Source organism: Trachemys scripta, chromosome 10 (assembly GCF_013100865.1).
Source record: "Trachemys scripta elegans isolate TJP31775 chromosome 10, CAS_Tse_1.0, whole genome shotgun sequence".
In the NCBI taxonomy this organism is placed as follows: Eukaryota; Metazoa; Chordata; order Testudines; family Emydidae; genus Trachemys; species Trachemys scripta.
The window spans coordinates 69,491,085-69,513,576 of NC_048307.1; the positions used below are offsets into that span (position 1 = coordinate 69,491,085).

Below are 22,492 nucleotides of genomic sequence, written 5' to 3' on the forward strand. Positions count from 1 at the left end.
ACCATCTTCAAAACCGACAGATTTATGTGACACTGCACTAGGTTTTACACTGACAATATCTTAACACTTAATATACTTTGCTAAATATGCAACAAGAGAAATGAAGTTCAAAGACAAATATCTTCTTGATATAATTAATCAGTGTTGTATAAATGTAACAGGTGGACTTCACTTTTTATTGAATATCTAAAGAGGCTTTTGTGCGATAGCAACATGGGACACTGGCAATGCCTCTGGCTGGCTGCAATGCTTCCCTTCCCCCCCAAAAAAGAACTTTAAAATACCCAAATTCGGTTAAGCAAATTGAATTTGTGCTGAAATGTTGTAGGTCAGGTTTCAGCCTGTAGTAAGCCGTAGGGATTTATAATGGACTCTGTTTTATTGATTTTCTGGCAAAAACCGCTATCAAAGGTGCATAGATATGCCATCAGAACAGATTTTCTTCACTTCAAACTGTGACCAGGAATGGGGATTTAGGAGCCACGATCACTGGGTCAGCTCCAGCCCCAGGTCAGTAATAAGTGCAGTTTGTTACTATCTGATGGTCACAGGTGGACTCAGTCCAGTATCTACTAGAGAGTTACCAGCAATGCTTGAAGCACTAGCATGTGAACTGAACTGGTTTGGGGAACAGAGACTGAATTGCCCTCTCAACTTTGGAGATGAATCCCCTAGAGAAGGGCACTAATGGGTCAGAGCAGGGAGTTTTGTCCTGCTGCTGAATGTGATTTACTGTTGTGTGTCTAAATAGACTTCAGCCATGAATGCTATTAATTAATAATGTGCATCACAACAGAACAAGAAGTGCATTGTGGGACTTCCACTATAGTCGAGAGGCCCCAACATTTAGCAAATAAAAACCCTATTAGAGAAATCCTCTGTCTCTTGGCAAAACTTCCACTGATTTCAAGAGAGTCAGGACTTCATCCTAGAAGTCCAAGCCAGCACCTCACACATTGCATTTGATGGTAATTGGAATGTAGGTGGCTTTAAAACCTGCCCTCAGGCTTCTATAGAAAATATATATGGACGCTAAAAGTCAGCTATCAAAAACACACTATATACCAGGGGTCGGCAACGTTCGGCACGCGGCTCGGCAGGGTAAGCACCCTGGCGGGTCGGGCCAGTTTTATTTACCTGCTGACGCGTCAGGTTCGGCTGATCGCGGCCCCCACTGGCCGCGGTTTGCCGTCCCGGGCCAATGGGGGCGGCGAGAAGCCGCAGCCAGCACATCGCTCGCCAGTTCAGTTCACGTGCTAGTGCTTCGAACATTGCTGATAACTCTCTAGTAGATACTGGACTGAGTCCACCTGTGACCATCAGATAGTAACAAACTGCACTTATTACCCTGGCGAGCCGCCTGCCGAACGTTGCTGACCCCTGATGTATATTACCAGCCATCTCACCTTTATTAGGGCTTGATTCTGTTCCCACTGAAGTCAATGCTAAATTCCCCTTGACTTCAGTAGGAGCAGACTCTGAGTAGGCACGGTCCCATGGTGAGAACGGGGGTGACATATACACCCTGTTAATGTAAAGAAAATGGCTTCTCAAAAAAAATCAAGGCAGCTCCAGCAGCTCATCAGTGGCCTGACCACAGGACAGACCAAGGGGAAGCTGCAAAGCTGCCAGCACAACTGCCTGAGGCGTCTGCCAGGGAGCCAGATGCTCCTGCTGGAAAAAACTTTCCTGCACACCGAATGCCAAAGGCATTGGAGTTCTGTGATCGCCAGCCAAAGAGAAAGAGAGGGGTGGGAGGGTGGAAGAAATGACATTTTATCACTCAGCAGGCAGGACAGACTCCCCCCCCCCCCCCGCCTCCCACCAACTTCCGTTTTTTTGGTTAACAAAAATAAAAACAAATGACAAAAATATGATTAAAAAATAAACAAGGCCAAGAGCATTCAAAACATATTGCAGAATAGTTCAGTTTGTTCTTAAACTAATATTTGCACCCGTTTCGTTCTTCCCAGTATTTGGTTCCCTGAGTTAGTTTTATGGCGAACAGCATGGTTAAGCCAGTTCATCCTAATGCACGTGGCCACATGTAACATGTCCTGATGGTGTGAAATGCGAGGACTGAATTCCACTCTCCTTTACGCCGGTGTGAACCCAGAGTAGCACCACTGATGCCAGTGTGAGGTTCGGATTAGAACTGTCAGCAGCTAGTGCTGAAAGACTTTGTCTTGATTGACTGATTTAAAAAAAAGCTCATTATTTAAAGGGCACATTCATTTCTTAGTGAGACAAGGAAGGGGAAGCTCTTCTATTCATTCGGATTTTTCTGGATTCAGCAAATGGGCAACAGGAACAGACATCGTGTACCAGATGCTCAGCTGGTGTAAATCATCATTCCTTTGACTTTAATGGAGCAATGCTGATTTATGGCAGTTCAGGACCTGGTTTAATGTGACAGAAGTGGAGACAGATGGTTTCTATCCATCTATCAATCTCCCTGTGTAGCCCACAGTACCAGAAAATTACCCAGGCAGTGACTGAGTCACCTGACTCATTTGGCACTTTCAGAAATGAAAAACAAATATATCTCGCCCCAAAATTACTAGCTGGGGTTGCACCAGTATTGTCTCAGCAACATTCGCAATCGGTCATCAGCAACGGACATAAGGCTGGGCAGATCTGGCACACAGGTGTTTGATTTAGTACTGTCAGCCTGTCATCAAGCCAACAGATGTTTTAGGGTGATCAGAAAGAGAGAACAATCAATCCACTGCCCATTGTCCGACTCCTCCTCTGCAGTGTAGTTTAGAGGGTGGATATATAATCTAGCAAATCGCCCAGAGTAATTTTTACAAAACTACAGTGTCCAGAATGAGCAGGGACTTTTTACCTTTGACAGGCCCTTACTTTAGCAGTACTAAAAATGTGCCTAAGTGCACAGTGCACTGAAAATCACTAACTCTACTACAGAGTAAAAACCTAACAAGAGGCAGCGTGGCATTCAGACTTTCTTGTATGATTATGTAGCTGTTGATATGCAGTAACCCAGGCACATTGGGTTAAAAATGGCAATAAAATAACATCCAGTACCTTTCCCTCACTATCTACTGCACTGCAGAGGAGAAAGGGGTCAGATGTAACAATCTTTGTTATTATCTGATTCTGGTACAAATATAGGTTTGCAGTTGAGTTTCTGCTCAGAGTAGAGATGGGTCCAAGCTGCAGAATTCAGAACCAAATCAGGTTGTTTCAGTTCAGGCTTTGGGTTCATCCTGGTGTAGAGAAAGGAGCCAGTCGTGAAGTTTGGGATTTGGTTCTGGATAAAGGCATCCCCCCAGGTTTCAGGGTGTTTGTGGGTCATGTGTTATTTGTGGACCAAACCTTGCAATCCTTAACTCAGACAAAACTTAGAACATTGGCCTCAGTAAATAATGACTTCAATGGGAATTTTGCCTGAGTAAGGATTCCCGGCTTTGATCATTTATAATTTAGAAGCTGATAATTAGGCCCTGGGGCATTGTGGAACAGAGAATCTTTGCTAGTTTTTTATCCTGATGGATTTTTAAAATAATATTTTCAAAAGTGCCTAAGTTAGGTATCTAACTCCCATTGAAAAAGTGTGAAGTATCTAAAGCTGTAGACAGGGTTTTGAAAATCCCAGTAGGCAGCTGTCTACATCTTTAGACACCTAATACTTTTATAAATCTGTCACAGGAGACCAAGACTCATTAAAAAAAGTCATTGGGACTTCAGAGGTAATGTTTTCAAAAGTGGTGGACGCACCTAACTAGTACACAGGGATGCAAATGTTTTTACAAACCTGTATGTTACACAGTGGTCACCCTTAAAGGGTCAACATTTGCCATGAATTACCACATCAGAATACCCAAGATGTCGCTGTTATTTCCTGTCAATAAGAAGAGGTGCATTCTCACCCACACACTCCAGGTTTTTGCACTTGCTCAAAATTCCATATATAAAATGGAACTGGGGGGGACTGTGGCCAGACAACTTTTAGAGGTCCTGTACTAAATCAGTAAGGCTGCTGCCTGAGTGATCCGGAGCAGCACTCTGGCTGTGTGGTCACAACACTGAAATTTGACCTGGCTGCTCCTCTATACAGACAGAGCTGTGGCCAGTCCAAATTTCAGTGGCATTGCAGGCGGGTGCACAGGGTCACAATGCCACTCAAATTTGGCTTGGCCAACCCTCCATCCAGATGGAAGTGTATCCATGCCAAATGATGTTGCAACTTGGTGCACAGGGAGTCTGTTCCTCTGGGGTGGAGTGCAGGGGAGCCTGCTGAGAACTTGACTCCTGCAGCACTGACTCATGCAATGTGTGGGTAAGGGGGGGGGGAGAAAGACTCCCCAGCCAAGGGAAGTCCAGGGTCCCTGTCAGTGCTGTATTATTGCCTAGGCCGACAAGGCCTAGGCCTAGGGCGGCAAATTTGCAGGGGTGGAAGCTCCCCTCCACACCCCGCACCCCTGCTCCAGCTCACCTCCGCCTCCTCTGCAAGCACGCCACCGTGTCCTGTTTCTCTCCCCTCCCAGCGCTTGTTTCGCGGGGCAGGGAGGGAGGAGGGGGAACGCCGCATGCTGGTGGAAGAGGTGGGGCTGGGATTTGGGGAAGGGATGCAATAGGGGGAGGGAGGGGGCAGAGTTGGGGCGGGGACTTTGGGGAGGGGGTTAGAATGGGGGCGGGGAAAAGGGCGGAGTCGGGGCGGGGCCAGGGCCGCAATTATTTCCCGGCCTAGGGGCGGCAAAATTATTAATCCGCCACTGGTCCCTGGGGGGGGGGGGGGGGGATGAGTGGGCACTGGAATGAGTTCCAGCCAGTGAGGCAGGGGCAAGGAGAAGTTGCGCTCTTACCCAAGAAATATCTGAGTTGGCCCCACTGTTTCCTATTCTAAAATATAGAAAAATGCTGCAGTAGCTCAAGTAGCAGCGTGGCAAGTGTTAGCTTTTAGATGGCAACTGCTAGTTCATGGCAGAGCTGAGTCATAACACGATGACTCATGTTCTCTAGGCATTTCCATTCAAAGTACCTATTGTAAAGGAGCTGGAAACGAACATTAAAATGCCACTGTTGGATAAAAATACCAGGAGCAGTTTCACCAAAATTATGAAAAACAAAAAGTTTTCCCCATTGCAAGACTGGAAAAAAAGATGTAGGATTTTCAAGTCTCTTTCCATGTCTCAAAACTAGAATTACAGAAGCAGAAATCTGGCAGGCCATTGGGCCATAACATGGACTGTGGGTATCTGGGAGGAAATACTGGGTTTTTGTTTGTTTGTTCAGTTTTTGTCCTATTTTTTTGCAATACTCAATACAGTGCATCCAATTCCCTGTAACAGGTAAGGGACTCTCACAGCTAAGTTTCCTTATATACCAGAATGAAAATGTTCTCCATCTGCAGGTGCCTAATTGTCTCACACATGTTCACAAAGGTTGGCCTTTGGCTCAGTTTTTGAAGGATTTTTTAAAAATGGTCCACAATGACTCCTCCAGACTTTACATAGACTATGACCTATTGGGTAACAAACAACCACTTTTTATAAATGCAGAGCAACGTGATAAACTAGGACTCCAACTGGCCAAATAGTACATATTCTCTAAAACAATATGTGTGCCAACATATACTGTATATTGGCCAAAGGACTTTTACAGTCTACAGGGTAAATATAATGCATATTAAATTATGTGCTGCACAAATCCCAAACATACATTTGATTAGTTATGTAATATATTTTCCAGAATGTCTGTCTATGTATTTAGCCAGGGCTATATGGCTGTTACACTAGCCCTAAAGTTTGTTTACCCAAGAGAACGATATGTATATTCAGTACACTGGATAGATTTATACATACATCTTAAATCTCTAGGGTATGGCATGGAAACAAACAGGAATGGATAACTTGTGGGGTTATCATGGAAAAATACATGCCTTTTAATGTGAATCATGTGCTATTCCTCAATCTCCTAATAAAAGTGCCCAATATAGACACTGAATGCATCTTAGGCTATTTAATTAACTGCTAAAAGTTCGCACAGAAAAAAGGGAAAAAATTTCACAGTGTGAAAGAACGTTGTGCCTTTGAGAGAGTAGAATTATCTGGGTATATGAAAAGCATAATACGTCTTCTGTGCTGGCAGAACTGGCAGGATAGGCACATACCTGAACCCAAGATGGAGGAAATGCTTGCTGCCCAGTTTGGTCATTGCTTTCCTGGCTGAGTCATCCAAGTTTCTAGATCCTTCATCATTCACTGCTATTGACAGGATCATGCCATTGTCAATTGCTCTCAAATACTGGACAAGACGGGCACTTTCCCCTTTCAGTTTGTAGGTATCAAACCTAAAGGAAAGAAAAGATGCTTTTTCTCACAAGAGCATCACACCTTCTCTGTATTCCCTCTGGTTAAAAATCGGTATTATAGAGAGAGATCTACATGTTTGTATTGCTACAGATACCATTATACATCATCCCTTGCAAAAGTGCTACTTAATAGTATAATGAAATGATTATTATACTGGTTTGTTTAAAAGAATACATTATGGTTTGCCATAAAACTAATTCAGAGAATTGCCTAAGATCTAGATAATGAAACAGCAAAACTGTAACAATAACCGTCCCGTTTGAGAAATAGTGGCAGGTGAAAAAAGTAGGTATGTATGTAGGAAAAGAGAAAAAGAATTTTTTTTCTTTCTGCTATACTTTCTAGGATGGTGTTTTGTTTTGTTTCTGTTGTTGTTGGGTGCTTTGTTTGCTTGATTGTTTTTTATCCTAGTTAAAAAAAGCATGCCACTACCGGAGTAATACATTACTTACTGTTCAGTTATTTCCTTTTGTAACACCGGATTAGAAAGAAGATGCATGCCTGTATTTTAAAAAAACCCTAGCTCTCAGATGAAAACCCCTACAATCAGCAGTTCTTCATAAACATTTTTAAAGCTTCAAATATTTAAAACTGTTAATTGTCTTAATTAGTGGTAACATGTTTCCTTAGAGAAGGGACCCAAATTTGATTGAAGTGAGCACAAGGAAAAATGCATCACTTATTTCTGGTGTGAGACTACAGTGCTGCTTCAGTTGGAATCCAGCCAGCAGCTCTGCATCCCCTTTGAAGGCAATGAGAGGTTGTCTGAGGCAGTTCTTCAGGGCCTGGTTAGGATACCAGTTTGCTTAGATTGTATGCTTGCTGGGGCCCGATCCATCTTTTTATTCTGGGTTTTACAGCTCTCAGCACAATAGGGTCCTGGTGCAGGACTCAGGTTCCTAGGAACTACCACAAAACATATACATAATAATAATAATTTTGTAGGCCATAAATCTAGTACTTGTTAATGACCCATCAGAAAGGAAGTTTCTGGGTAAACTGCCCAGAAAAACCTAAGGACTCCGTGATACAACTGTCTTTGATCCACATTAAGGGCCTGATCCTACAAGGTGCTGAGCATCATCTCCTCTTGCTGACTTTGCAGGGAGTTGAAGTCATTCATCATCTTGCAGGATTGGGCCCTAATTTGGTTATGGAGAGTACAGAATTGAAAAGAGCTATAGTGAGGCATACAACGAGACCTACATAAATCTGTCCCTGGAAATTCCCTTTGCCTGTCTCTGATCTGACAGTGATGCTGCCTTCAAAGTAAAGTCAAAAAAACTGACTCACCGATCTGAATGGACGACTGCCCCTGTTTTTGGGTCAATAACATGTACAATGACACCTCGATGCCCCCAGCTCCTTTCAAAGTAGTAGCCACCTTCTTCCATGCCACCAGGGTGGAGAGTCTTGTTTAGAAAAGTCCAGGACAACTTTTTCTCACCATGGATCTCAAGGGTTCCACCTCGACTGACTCCAATATATTTTTGCCCAAAGTCAGCATCTGGCTGGATGCCATCATCTGCTCTGTAGGGTAAAAACATAATACACACATATATGAATTAGAATATTTTACTATCAAGCCAACACGAAGCCTCCCACCAAGTGCTGGCACTGCCCAACAGGAGAGGAAGCAACAGGTTGAGAATGTATTTCTTTCAAGAGATCCTAAGGAATGCAAAATGCTGGGACTCTATAGAAAATAAATTCTTTGTCTGAAATAACACTAATAACAGGGGTCAGAGACAATTTAGGACATACATGGCAGCTGACTCATTATCACTAGTTTGTTGTTCTTTTAGATTACTACTGACATTCCACTTTGGAGGCTTGTCGACACACAAAAGCTGTACTGGTAGGAAAGCAGTACAACACACCTAGTGTGGATACAGTTATATTGGTATAAATGGGCTTACACAAGGATAGCTTTTCCCATATGGGAAGGGGAATATGCTATGCTGGTATAACCTCATGCACACTAGCGGTTGTAACTGTATAACTATTTTTTTTTAAAGTAAACCACATTCCTAGCTGAAATAGTTATATCAGTACAAAAGCTGTGTATCAATCAGGCCTGAGCGAATAGAAAGTAATATTTACCAACTTGAAACATTAGAGCACTTTGCACAGAAGTGAAGTCTATTTCTTTGACTGAATTACCTCTTGTGACACTACACCCCATATTCTTCATAGAGATATTGTTAGGATCTGAACATGGCATAACTAAGATATGTTTTATGTAAGATGGATCATGTGAGGTATCATTGGAAAGGTTATGATGTCTGGACTATGATTATCCTATTTGTACGCATGTATCATTTCTGTATCTGAAGTTAAGAATATTGCCTATGTAACAATTACAACTGTGTTTACACCTGGGGAACGCACACCAGACAGTAGGCAATCAGGCTGGATGGGCCATTAGGGAGAACAATAGGACTCTGAAGATGCTAATCTCCGACTTTCCTGAGAAGCTTCCTGGGATGCTGCTTTGACACTGCAAGGTCATGTGATCATGTCACCTGGTACTGGACCCCATCTTGGTCCACTAGTATTTTTCCACTAATAGTGGTGGGGGCCAAGCGGGGAAACAAAGAATTCCTGCCATATGTAAATCCCATTTAAGGCAGGGAAGTGAGTTAATCTAGGTCTGTTCTCCACTGAATCCCTGCCCAAGATGACTGCTGAAAACCAGTTGCATAGCCAGCTTTTAAGAGGAGGGGGAGCAAAGATAAAAAAGGCGACCCCCCCTCCTTAGATCCTCCTCTGGCCATGCCCCCTTGGCTCCTCCTCCGGCTGCACCTACCCTTCCCCTCCATGGCTCCTCTGGCCCTGCCCGGCCCCCCCCATGGTCCCCCCCCCCCCGCTCCTCTGGCTGCCATGCTGCGCCCCCCCTCCCCCGCTCCTCCGGCTGCGCCCGCCTTCCCCCCATGGCTGCCGGCCACAGCTGCTGGGCCGCCAGCCTGCGTCCCCCCCCTGCTCCTCTCCGGCCTGGCAGATCTTCCTCCATGTTGAGAGAGGGAGTGAATTTCATGAGCTTAAACTACAGATTTCTGTGCCGCGCAAGACAATACAATTGGGTTTACACTCCAGAGGGGGTGTGCATTGAGTGGTGGGGAATTCCCGAGCTGAGTCTTCCCACACAGTGTCTATGTCTTTCTGCAGCTGGCTGTGGCCCTGCCTGTGAGTGTGCTGGAGGAGGTTTGAGAGCCTGGCTCAGCAGGGCAGTGTAATGGAACCCAGACTGGTGGAACCGGCAGGCTCAGTGGTACCCCAGTACATCAGGAACACCTGTCACACACACACACCTCTCTTTTTCTCATAAGAAGGAAAGAAATTTAGGCATGAAAATTTTCAGACCAAGGCAACTGCAAGAAACGTTGGGCCTTTTTTCCTGTGACTTTAAAACATTTGAAAGAATGGATAGGCTACAAAATCTCTTGAGCAAGACAGCTAATGAGAACAATTGGTGGTGAAATATATGGCAGTTTTGTGATGGGTCAAACAGGACTCAAAACCAGGTCCCAAAGTTTCTCTTTTTGTTTTGTTTTGTAAAGTTAATTAGCTCAATATTCCAAGAAGCCCCCCACAAAGCATTGTTTGCATGAGTGGTTTATGTTTAATGTCAATGAAACCTTAATTGTGAGGATTATTTTGCATCTCTGCACTGTGAAAGGGAACATATAATATAGAGATCCAGCACTAAGTTAGGGGATTCATGTTCTTTAGGTACATACCGCCCATATAAGATGATCGTCACATTACTTTGGTATGGACATAGCTCACTGCCGATATGTAGCTCTCCTCCATTTTCAATCAATATATGTCGAGTTCGCAAAACTATAGGCTGTGTATTGTCCTTAATTACCAGTTTTCCTAAGGAAAAAATAATGGTATGAAGTTTTAAAACACAGCAAGTCATGAGAGTTACTGGTGCTATTGTGCAAAAGGCAGGGCCAGCTTTTCCAATTACATCAGAGAGAAATGCCAAACATATTCCCCAAAGCTGCGTTAGGGCCAGATCCTAAAGTGTTTATTTGGCTTTTACTCAAGCAAACTCTCACTGAAGTCAGTGGAATTTTGCATGGAGTAGGACTGAATAGGAGACTGCACAAGGACTTACGAGTTAATGCTGAATAAAAGCGGTTAATGCTAGCAGTCATCAGCAACAAAATAGGATACTGCCCTTCCAGACAAAGAGTAAACACATATCTGCCTTGTCCTGAGACCCTAAGAATATTGTTGCTTCATTAGGACATTATCTGTACAGCGAATTACTAGGATAGGGTTTACAAAAGAAATTGTAGGACCAGAACTATTAAGCAAGTTGATGTACTTTTGTAAATTCTCCAGAGAAGACAAACTACTCTTAGCTGCCCAGAGCTGATATCATCCCTATCACCATCCACCCTGGTATAAAATTGAAGTTGGCATTATCCAATATTTGCTCTGCCTCAGAACACCCTGGAGGAAGCTGTCCCTGTGCCATCTGTGCTGATCTAAGTAGACGTAATGGAGAACCCTTGTCCCCTGGCTAGGCTCTCAGGCTGGCAGAAGGATTTACCTCCATCTGTGATTTTGATAGAGTGGACGGTCGCAGAGGAAGAGAGAAGGAGCTTCCTGCCTTTGCTGATTTCAATGTGTTGATCTTCATCGTGACCAGCGTTCCAGGGTTCCAGCTCAGGGTCCTGATCAGGACACGCTGAGGCTGCTTCTGCTGATAGAGATGAAGGGAAATGATAAAATTATTCTGGCTTCTCTCAAGAAAGAAAATGTCACATCTATGCCCTTGACTCTGTCATGCTCGATAAATTACATTCAAAGAGGATGCCTCTTCCCTGAAATGCAAATATGTCCCACCTTGATTGGACTGTATTTGGGTCATGATAAAAGGAAAATGAGCGATAACTTTGGGAACATAGAATCATAGAATATCAGGGTTGGAAGGGACCTCAGGAGGTCATCTAGTCCAACCCCCTGCTCAAAGCAGGACCAATCCCCAACTAAATCATCCCAGCCAGGGCTTTGTCAAGCCTGACCTTTAAAACGTCTAAAGAAGGAGATTCCACCACCTCCCTAGGTAACCCATTCCAATGCTTCACCACCCTCCTAGTGAAAAAGTTTTTCCTAATATCCAACTTAAACCTCCCCTACTGCAACTTGAGACCATTACTCCAGGCTCTGCTGGAGTCAGGAAGCACAAAAAAAAAAAAAAAAAAAAAAAAAAAAAAACACACCACACTTTACTACCCTGCACAGCAAAACATCACTGGTCCCACCACATCAAGATAACGGTAGAGAAAAGGGGAGGATTTTGCCCTTAATGTTACAGCTCTGCCTGTCAATGTCCAGCTATAATGCGAGCAGTCTGTCACTAGCTGCACAAAGGTGTCTGCTCTGGGGAGCAAATGAAAATGGAGAAAATAAGACCCAACCTGAACCATCACCTAAACACGAGCTAATGCCAAACAATACCGGTGAGGTCTGGTAAACTTAAAGGGGGGAAAAAGCTATTCAATTTTACAATCTTTACTCTTCAACTGGGATTGGTAGTACGATTGGTTTAAATACCATAACAGAATAGTTCTCAGGGAGATTTCAGTCTGACCAAAGCCAGGAAAAGCTAGAAATCTCATGAGAGAACAGTTGGCTTCATTATATCTTTCAGACAAAAAAAAGAGAAGGATCCACCCTCCCGAGGGCTGCACATCATTGGTCTCCACACACATCTCAACTGTGCTCAGGCACCAAACCCAAGGGCATCTCATGTGATAAGTATTTAAGCTAAGATATTTATCTGCTTTAATCTTACCCAACACATTAGCCCCACATCTACTCTAGTTCAACAAGGGGCGTGTGTGTGTGTTTCATGATGGTTAAAAACTTCCTAATTAAAGAAGATTGAGGACAATGGGAGTTTAAACAATGAACCCTTTCCCATCAATGGGAGTTGCAGGTTCTCATCAGCTCTTGGAACTTCGCCCAATGCGATCATTTTTAAGACTCTCTCACTGTCAAGATGTTCTAGTGCTGACATCAAGAAATACTGTGACAATTAGGGAGCTATATATTCTGTATTCTTTTGCCACTAGAAAACCAGAAGGACAATTGGAATTCTGTAACATCATGAACAAAATCTGTCCATCTGCATTGAGTTTCCTGTCAGATTCCAAATCAACTCCAACTCTTAAGAAAACAACAGAATTGGATCAACCACTGGTTTGGTGTCTCTTAGGGTACATCTACACTACAGCGGGGAGTCGATTTAAGATACGCAAATTCAGCTACGTGAATAGCGTAGCTGAATTCGACGTATTACAGCCGACTTACCCCGTTGTGAGGACGGCGGCAAAATCGACTTCTGCCGCTTTTTGTCGGCGGCGCTTACTACCACCTCCGCTGGTGGAGTTAGAGCGCCGATTCAGGGATCGATTGTCGCGTCCCGACGGGACGCGATAAATCGATCCCCGAGAGGTCGATTTCTACCCGCCGATTCAGGCAGGTAGTATAGACCAGGCCTAAAGGACATCCTCTATGGAGACTCCACAGGACCAGTTATCCAGGGTAGCAAGTGACATTTCATGTGTGCAACATGTGTCCTGGCTCTACATAAGTTCTTTACATAGAAATGCAGGGATCAAGTCAAAGAATGCTAATAACTGTTGAGCGTGATTCAAACACTGAAAAATATCGAGGGCTCAAATCAAATATGTGCACCAGTTTCAAACTGGAGTGATCCCATTGGTATAAATGGCATTCCTCCCAATTTACACTGGAGGAGAAAAGATCAGACTCAGGCTCCCGATCTCTACTGGGAGATGTATAGAATCAATAAGAGTAGCCTGAAAAAGAAATAATTCAGGTAGTAGATGGAACTTGCATTGTAAGCCTGAAAATAATACTAATTTAAATAGACAACCACCGTCAAAAGAAATGATCAAGGGTTCTACGAGGGACAAGAATAATTGGAAGTGTGCTCCCATCGAGATTATAAAAATCAATCACAGACACTGACATTTGAATCAAATCTAAAGGTGTAATCTTCCAAACAGGCTAAGTTGGATAGGTGAAAGCCAGCTCATTATTATTATTATTAGTTTATCATGGGTGTTTTCCCAACATTCAAGAAAAGACAACACCAGCCCTGGGGAATTCATAGTCTAACGACAGGCAGAGAAGTAGACAGAGGTTAGGGGGAGGGGATTTACTCTTGTGACTTGGATTTAAATTCGCAAAAGCCAGGATAATTCAGAGTTAAAGATCTAAGCTCCTTTCTTAACTCATTCATACCAGGAGCAGTGGAGAAACTCTACAATCCAATCCGAGTCGGTGTTCTCCAGCAAGACATCCATTGCGAGCCATAGAATGACTGAAATAGCTAAAGGGTTAACTGACTCTCTAGTACCCATTTACTTCATCACAGATGAAATATCAGCCTTATCTATGAATCTCCTGGTCTTTTTGCACTCAGATGCCAGCTCCCCTTCAGAGCACTCTGCAGAATTAGCTACGTTTCCTTTTGTGCCTAAAATTCCCTAAGCACAGCAATGACAGTATACCTCATGTTGCTTAATGATGGCTTTGGGGGTTAAATTAGGGAGGATTAAAAAAAGTCAGAAACAAATCAGCCATACTTAGAATATAGAGAATACCACAGTGAGGAGAAATGTAACTTGGAGAGGCCGAACATAATGCATGAAATGCTTTTACTTTTATCAGCAAGACCCAGAGAAGGACCGAGGAACCATCCTGGGACAGGATGGCTTTTTGCACTCCCCATAATTTCTGATGTTCTAGCCATGAGGGTGGAGCTAGGACAATGCAATAAAATGCTCAAAGTACATCTCAGAACAACAGCTCTTGGGCTATTTTATAAACTTGGCTTATTCAGCTTCTTCACGTCACATAGCATTTTCAACTGCTTAGTAGTTTCTTCCTTTGCCTTTAACGAAGCTGCTCTAAACTAGGGAGGCTGGGGAACTTGGGAGATTAATCCTGTTATGTATTTCCCCACATTGCTTGTGCTATAAGCTCCCTGCAGACACTGGATTAAGGACTGAAAAGACACCTGACCTATAGCTGCACTTTCCCAAGTTACAAATACTGTTGTTATTTATATACCTTCTGTTGGCTGGAAACTTACCTGTGCATACAGAAGAGATTACAAATAGAAGAGAAACAAAACTGATGACCAGGTCCATCCTGGGAAGGGAGGCTGCTTTCAGTATTCTTAGTTCTGTGGAGACCTGTGACAAAGAACACCAAGGCAGGAATTAGATCTTTGTCAACTCAAGCATATTTTAAGCAAAAGTTACACATGACACGGAGAAAGGGTTACATCCTGTTTTCTGACTAAGCAGGCCTTCATTTTTCACCCCTCTTGACTTGTTAGAGAAGAACAGGAAAACAAGAACACCCCCCCCCCCACCCAACATATTCCCCTTTGTTAGGTTTAATATTCAGATATTCGAACATGTACACAGAAGGAAATCACAACATGTGACAGGAAACTTCTTAGGAATGCAGTATAAACACATACGGTATCAGGACTGTGGATGGCTGCATACTCACATGTGCAACACCCCTCCCACCCCCCGCAAAAAATGAAAACAACACAGGATTAAATTTTCAGAGTGACCTCAATGTGAGTACCTTAAACTGCATGCCTGTGTTCTGGGCGTGAACTTTTTGCTACCATGTTCTGTGCATCCCAAAATTCTGACTTGTGCTCACAGTTGCAGTTTTGAATCCGCACCCTCTGGACTTTTGGGTGCTCAGTCACTCCAAATTGCAATTCTGGGAGCAAAGCTAAAGGATGCTTTTAGAAATTTCCCCTCTGAAGATCTAGCTTCAGTGCCATGAAATTTAGATTTGGAGTGGGCTGGAGCGCTGTCCTTAAGTAATCCCACTGTGTCTAGGATTACTGTGATTATAGCCCATATGCTAAAGGGCCTGATTATGCAACTCTGCCTCATGCTCGTGAGAGTTCATGGACATGAATAGTCCCGCGGAGGTTAAGGGTTATGTACTTCTGTGCATACTACTTATGTAAAATGTTCACTCGTATGTATTTGTAAGACATTGTTTAAAATCCATATTCTTTAACCAGTATAGTCCTTGGAGCCACTACATTTCATTGTGCAATTCTGTAGTGATGGACTTTTAAAGAAACTTGTTTGTAATCCATATGGCCATATAATGGTTATAACATAATACAGAGTCAGCATATGATTAGACAGATTGTTCATTGATCTCTTATATCCATAGGATTCTTCTGTATGTCAACATACATCAGTTTAGGCTCCTCTTCGTATTTACATACATTTGCTTTTAAAGTCACTGATAGTCAGGGCTGGCGCAACCCATTAAGTGACCTAGGCAGTCGCCTAGGGCGCTACAATTTGGGGGGTGGCGACCGAGGCGGTATTTCGGCGGCGGGACCTTCCACCGCCTTTGTGGGGGGCGGCATTTCGGGGCAGGACCTTCCGCCACCTAGGACGGCAGAAAAGCTAGCGGCACTCCTGCTGATAGTTATGTGAGCATCTTGAGGGCAGTCTCTTCAAACACAATGTTTGGTTGCAAATAAGACCATTAGGTTCTTTTCCAAATTAAATAAACCTCCCTATGCAGACATAAGGAACCTGTTCATATTGCAAAGTAATACAATGTCAAATATTTGTTTAGAAAAATCACATTTGGTTTGGAGTTATACAGGTAAAAACAATAAAAGATAACTCTGGAGAGCTCCAATTTCTTACCTAAGAAAACTTCAATTATTGTACTTATCCTCTTGTAATTAAAAAAACCCCAAGATTTAATCTGGAACAAATTCCACAGCTGAAATAAATACAGGAGGTGTCCGCGCTGTGCACGTAAATGGTAAAATTTTAATTACAACTACTTACCCAAACGTATTGCCATGAAATTTGGGGCATTGTATTAAAAGTAGCATTACAACCAAATTTGTCAAGAAACATCCCAACAGGAAATAAGTTTGCTTGTACAGTTGTAGGGCATAGTGACATGAGGATTGCTGTTCACATAGCTCATGCCCACTGAGTGAAAGCAACAGTCTATCCATGAGTGACAATACAGAAAGCCTGCCACGTGATGCTCAGTGCTAAAAAGGATATTGCAGGATAGTAGAGAAAAAGCAATACACATAGTAATAGTGCTGGTCTGAACTTAGTCATCAAACCTTCCCACCCCCCTCCAAAAAAAAACCCCAAACCAAAAATGTCATTTTCATCAAAATGCTTTGAAGAATATGCCAACTTTGACAAAATTTTGTTAAAAAGATGAAGTGAAGCGTTTCAATAATGGTGAAACATCCTGTTTTGGCATTTTCAATATCAAACACTGATTTTTCATTTCAAAATGACTTTTCCAAATGAAATAGTGTTTTTTATATAAAAACAGTTTGAAGAAAGTTAAAAAGTCAAAATTAAAATGAAATGTTTCCGTTTTATCAAAACGAAATGTCCCAAGTGTCTCAAAAACATGACATTTTTCAGAATTTCATTTTTCTGGAAATTAAAAAAAAAAATTCATTCCATTTTGGAACTTTGGTGAAATTTCAAAATCATGGAATTTGCTGCAAAATGGGAAATCTATTTTGTGCCTAGCTCTACTCAGTAATGGCTTAATCTCTGAATGATGCACATTTTCAATGAGTAGTAACCATTCAATACGATTGTGGTCAGAACTAAGCAGCATGCGTCTGACCATTTAACAGTGTCAACATTTTATAAGCCAATAATGTTATAGTAAGTGTTATTGAAGTACAACCGTGACCATTAAAAAGTCAACATTTGTCCACCGTTATTACACAATCTGATTTGAAATAGGGTAGGTATTGTCTATTTTAAGTATCAGCACAAACTGCGCTGCCGTGATACCGCAGTATAGCAGTGCATGTGAAAGCGATTTTGTAACGATGACTGAAGCACATCAGTTTTGTTTGAAGGCATACACTTTCTAAAACGAATGGGTTGGTCTTTTATTTAGAACACATTGGTTAGATAGAAAAGGTATGAAGTTTGACAGTGATAGCAGGCATTTTCTATCTCATTATTGGGTAGTAAAGAAATTTCTTTGCCAGAATGCAGAGACAGTTGTCATTTCCTCTGGCCATTGCTTCCTTTGGAGACAACAGCTATGGTTTACTGCCAGCCAGTGCCAAATGGCTTTGTCCTCGAGCTTGCACAGCATGGCGTGGACCAAGACTACAACAACATTTAAAAATGTAGATATTTTTGGAGATGCCACTTTTGTGTTGGGCCCAAATAACTTCTGCAGAATCTAAACTGCTGTGGTTAAAACAAGCTCTTCCCTGTTCTCTGGCCAAATGGAAGGGAGCTCAGTTCAGTTCCCAGTGTTCACTATCACTGTTAGTACAAACTGGCATCCTTCTTGGATGTCCCAGAGAGGCCAAGAAGAACAAGTTCCACTCCCACTACGAACAGTGCCTCTGCTGGGCCAGATTTGAGTTACACTGACAGAGCCATGTGACAAAAATATGGTTCCTGTTCTGGGGATAAGCAGAAGATCTCAGATTCCGTGGGTGTCAGTTCAACACTTTTCACAAGTGCTAGAGTCAAACAATAAAAAAAAAAAATTAAGAACGTGAAAATGACTTTCCATTTATGTCTTCCATGAAGGAGGGTTTCAGAACAGTTCCTGCTGCAAATGGGTTGTTGTTAGCTTAGAGTCATGTGGGAATAAAGCAATCAGGCTACAGCTTACTTGAACAGACGCCATATTATTAAGTTAAACTATGATGTAATAATTTCTGTCAACAAATGGCCATATTTATTCAAATGCTCTGAAAGTGTAAGGGCCGTGAAAGAATCCTTCTAAATAAATCTTGAATGTTTCTCAAACTCCATCCGCAAATTCTCCGTTGGGTGAGAAAAGCTTTTTCATTTAGTCGTTAAAAGCCACCTGGCAATTGTGAGTGGGATTCATATCCCTAAGTCTGGCAAGACACACGCTATGGAAGGATCCAACAGCTGGGAATCATTTCAAAAAGAGTGAATATTAGCAGACAATGCTAAAAGTAGATACAGGAAGCCATTAGTCAGTGCTTAGACGGCTGCTACTGCAGGTGTCAATAGTCATAATGCACTAGAAGGCATTAAAGGATGCTGTAAAATGGAGCCCCCGATCTATCTAGTTCCTCGTAGTTTTATGCTGAAGCAGACACAGAACAGATGGTGCTGGGGGGTAAATGTAAACATACATTTAAAGACAGCTTGAGATTTTAAAAAATTCATAATGAAATCGTAAGTGTGGGCTCCCTAAAGTTCCTCAGTCAGCGGGGCGTAGGTGGGGGAAAGGGAGAATTACTGTTCTCCTCACAGGTACATCTCGTGGTTGTCAAGGTAATAGCCCAATCTGACTGATGACTACAAAGAACATTGAAAGCCATTTTGCGTTACAGATGTCTTTGGTGCTATTAAATGGGTAACAATGTAGAGGGACATGCTCAGTTGAAAGAGAAGCCTGTAATCTCCACACTAACTGGAAAGTGGAAAATGGGCAGAAATGGCAAGCATTTAAATAGGAGAGCTCCCTTTCTTTTCTCTCCTCTCACAATATAAGGGGTAGGACGCTGGACTGGGACTCGGGAGATTGGGGTTAAATTTCTGACTCGGTAACGGATTTCCTACATGATCCCGGGCAAGTCATTTAGTCTTTCTGTGCCTCAGTTCCCCTCTGTAAAATGGGGATAAATGACATTTCCCTTCCTCACAGGGGTATTGTGAGGATAGTATTCATTACTGATTATGAGGTATTCAGTTATTACTACAATGCTGAAGCCACAGAAGTACCAAGATAGGTAGATAGTTATTTAGTAGCCTAGACACCCTGGCCAAGATTTTCAGAAGTGACTCATGACTATGGATACCTCAGATTCTGGGAGCCAATACTATACACCTGGAATGGGGCTGATCTTTAGAATGTGGGTCCTCAAACATTTTCTGAAAATGAAGCTCCTTTAGGGTGTCTGAAGGTAGGCATCCAAAAATGGCTGGGGACACCTGAAGTCACTAGTAGTCACTTATGAAAATTTTGGCCTATGGGCCTGAGCCTTCTCATACTGAAGTCAAGGAAGAACTTTTATAAACTAGAACAGAAAATGGACATGGGAAAGTATATAGCTCCTTAGCTACTCTAGAATCTCTTTGTAAGATCAATGGTCCACAGTGCAGATCTGCACAGAACAGTACACATACTTAAAGAGAGATAAAAGAGATGATGATTTGGTGTTTCTTTTAATGGAATTGCCAAGCTGAGTGATATCAGAGAGACATCATCACCAGATTGTGTGTCCCACTGCATGCTGTGCTTGGTGAAAACTGGAGCTTTCGTTATACTTAGGAAAGATTCGTCTGAGCCCATATTTAGATTTCAGTGTTTTGGTGGCCAGTTCAAAAGTGCATTGGGAGCTTCCTTGTTCATATGCAAAGCGCCCTGGGCTGATCAGGAAACTGATTTGAGAAAGGAATGGGAGGTTTAATTAGCGCCTGTGCTGTCCTTTTACTGCCATCACACTTGTGATGACAGTTCACATTCCCTATGCTGAGAGAACATTGCTCTGTGCCTGTAACAGGCCATTTCACATCTTAACTCAAGCTGGGAAAACTGACTTGACAAGTACATTTGGCTTTCTTCACCTTGGATGCATCTGCCTTTCTTTACACGGACATTCCTGAGCTAGGGTGAACCATTGCACAGCAGGCTGCTAGTCAGGGCCGGCTCCAGGCACCAGCCGACCAAGCACATGCTTGGGGAGGCACCTGGTAAGGGGCAGCCAATCTTGGCGTGGCGGGGGGTACTTGGGGTTTGTTGTTGTTTTGGTTTCGGCAAGGCAGCGCTCGGGGGGGGGGGTTGTTTGTGTTTCGGCGGCGTGGCGCTTGGGGGTGTTTCAGTGGCACGGCACTGGGGGGAGGGTGTTTCGGCGGTGCGGTTCTTGGGGTGTGTGTGTTTCGGCGGGGCAGCGTGGCGCTTGGGGGGGGGGGGGTTTGGGGGGGGGGGCGCTTTTTTTTTTTTTTTTTGCTTGGGGTGGCAAAAAAGTTAGAGCCGGCCCTGCTGCTAGTACATTTCTGTAGTTATTTAAAAGCCTTGATCCAGCCCTGACACCATGCAAACACATATCCAGGGATTTCCAATTCAAATGCTTGCACAACCTTACCCCCAGTGACATAAATGCATCATTGTTAAATCTTAAATGGTACTTTACATGAGTTTGATGTTGTTTTTGCCATCTGCACATTAGGCAGATTTTTGTGATGAGGCAAGGGAAAAGGGAACCAAATAAAGGGGATGATCTTGAAGTAGAATAGTTGAACCAATCATTCGTTACAATTGGCTTAATACTTGAGCCAGAAAGAGAACCTGACCGCTCTCTCTCAACCTGGATTCCCTATCAATTTATCTAACATTTTCCCCCAATGGGAAGGGGATTTAGTTCAGTTCCTCTCTATGTAATACCTGCTGCAAGTTCTTTCATTCTGATTCCTCCAAGCAGATCCTGGGAGGTGCTGAGTGCTTTTATCTCCTACCAATTTCAGTGGAAGTTGAAGAAGGTCAGCACTTCATAGAATCAGACCCACAGCCTCTAAAGTTTTGGGTAGCATTTTTCAAATCACTTAGGTCATTTAGAAGCCTAAGTCCCACTTTCAAAAGTGATTTAGGCATGAAGGAGGCTACGTCTCACAAAGTCAATGAGATTTAGGTGGTTTAAAAAAAATTTTACCCTTTGCAAATAAAAGGAGAAGGAAAGCCTTTGTGTATTACTCAGGAAGATGGCCAGTTGTCTCAGACTGGCAATTGGTGGCATAATATAATGCGCATGTTGGCTGCATTTGGAGGTGGGTGCATTTACACATTTGCTAAGATGCAGCACAGCATTTTTTACAAATACAGCTAAGTTCCCTGGACAAATGGGGCCAAGTTTTGAAGAGGTCTAAGCCAGCCTCTTCATTTGCACCCGCACATTCATATATGCGGTTTTTAGTGCATGCGCCATTGAAATTTAGAAACAGCTTTTGAAACATTTGTCTCTAGTATCCTGAGTGTCCAGGTGGAAATAGTGTCCTTTGTTAAATGTTCATAGCTTTGGGGTCTCTTTTACCCTGACTGGAAGGAAAGTGTTTCCAGCAGCCCAATGGGCTAGTCACACAGCACTACCCAGGTTTCCACATTGGGATGCAAATATTTTTCTTTTTGCTTTTGTGGCACGTTACTCTTTGTGTCTGGCTCACCTTAGCTCCTTGCCTGTTTCCCCTGGACACTTGCCACTTGGCTTAATTTTGGGAGGAAAGGTATTCTTCAGAAGGTTGGGTACATGACTCTCCTTCCCCCAGCTTCTCCTTCACCAGTTGTTAGCCTTAGACTGGGTTTAGGACTCTGCGTTATACTACTAGGATTCAGGATCTGGACCTGTCTGATATGATCAAATAAATCTCCAGGATAATAAAGAGCATGTACCATCAGTGATTTGATCCAATGTTGGGGCTCAAACTCACAGCCTCTTGCTCTTATGGCCTCAGAAAACTGAATCAGGTTATAACAGGAGTTCAAAAGGACTTAACAGTGCTGCTTAGAGGGTTCAGTCCTCATCTTATCTAGATTTTTATATAACACTCATCACCTCATATAGAGCTTGATCCTGCTTCCTTTTCCTCCAGTGGCCCATAGAGTTCATCACATCACTTTGTACATTACCTTTTGAACCTCATCGAGGTCTTCCTCAGTCTGGCTAATGATCCAGAAAAAAAGCTCTGTTACCTGTTGTTCTGGCAATGAATCCACATTCCACTCCTCTCCTCAGGCAGTTTCTCTCTGACCACCTCAGGTGTCCTACCTCCTAGGCTCAAGAGATCAAGTCACTCAGAGTGCTCTGAATCACGTAGGCTTTGTAGCACAATGGCTTGGTCCCACGTCAGTGGCATGACGTTGCTGGACAGTGAGTATGCAAGCCATTCAGAGAGCCAGAATCTAGCCAACAAAACACTAACCTCAACATGTAAAAACCTCTTTGGTTGTTTCAGCTGTGAAGTCTTCAAAGCACAGAACAGATATTAGTAATGTAGCCCTCACCTCCCTGGCCAATAACGTGTGCACATGTATCAAAAATTCAAAGG

At 43.0% G+C, this 22,492-nt stretch overlaps 1 protein-coding gene across 5 annotated transcripts in view; it reads right to left on the minus strand.

Moving 5' to 3' along the window:
* The window catches only part of CEMIP (cell migration inducing hyaluronidase 1), a 144,782-nt gene that overhangs the window by 54,306 nt on the left and 67,984 nt on the right, over positions 1 to 22,492 (minus strand). For 3 of the 5 annotated variants that reach the window (XM_034784481.1, XM_034784478.1, XM_034784477.1), the window contains exons 2-6: positions 14,485 to 14,587; positions 10,906 to 11,058; positions 10,079 to 10,217; positions 7,632 to 7,868; positions 6,137 to 6,316 (exon numbers count right to left, since the gene is read on the minus strand). In XM_034784481.1, coding sequence (XP_034640372.1) covers positions 6,137 to 6,316; positions 7,632 to 7,868; positions 10,079 to 10,217; positions 10,906 to 11,058; positions 14,485 to 14,542 — 767 coding nt within the window. In that variant the 5' untranslated portion in view covers positions 14,543 to 14,587. The remainder of the gene's footprint in view (positions 1 to 6,136; positions 6,317 to 7,631; positions 7,869 to 10,078; positions 10,218 to 10,905; positions 11,059 to 14,484; positions 14,588 to 22,492) is intronic. The other 2 variants (XM_034784480.1, XM_034784479.1) reach the window with 1 other exon arrangement.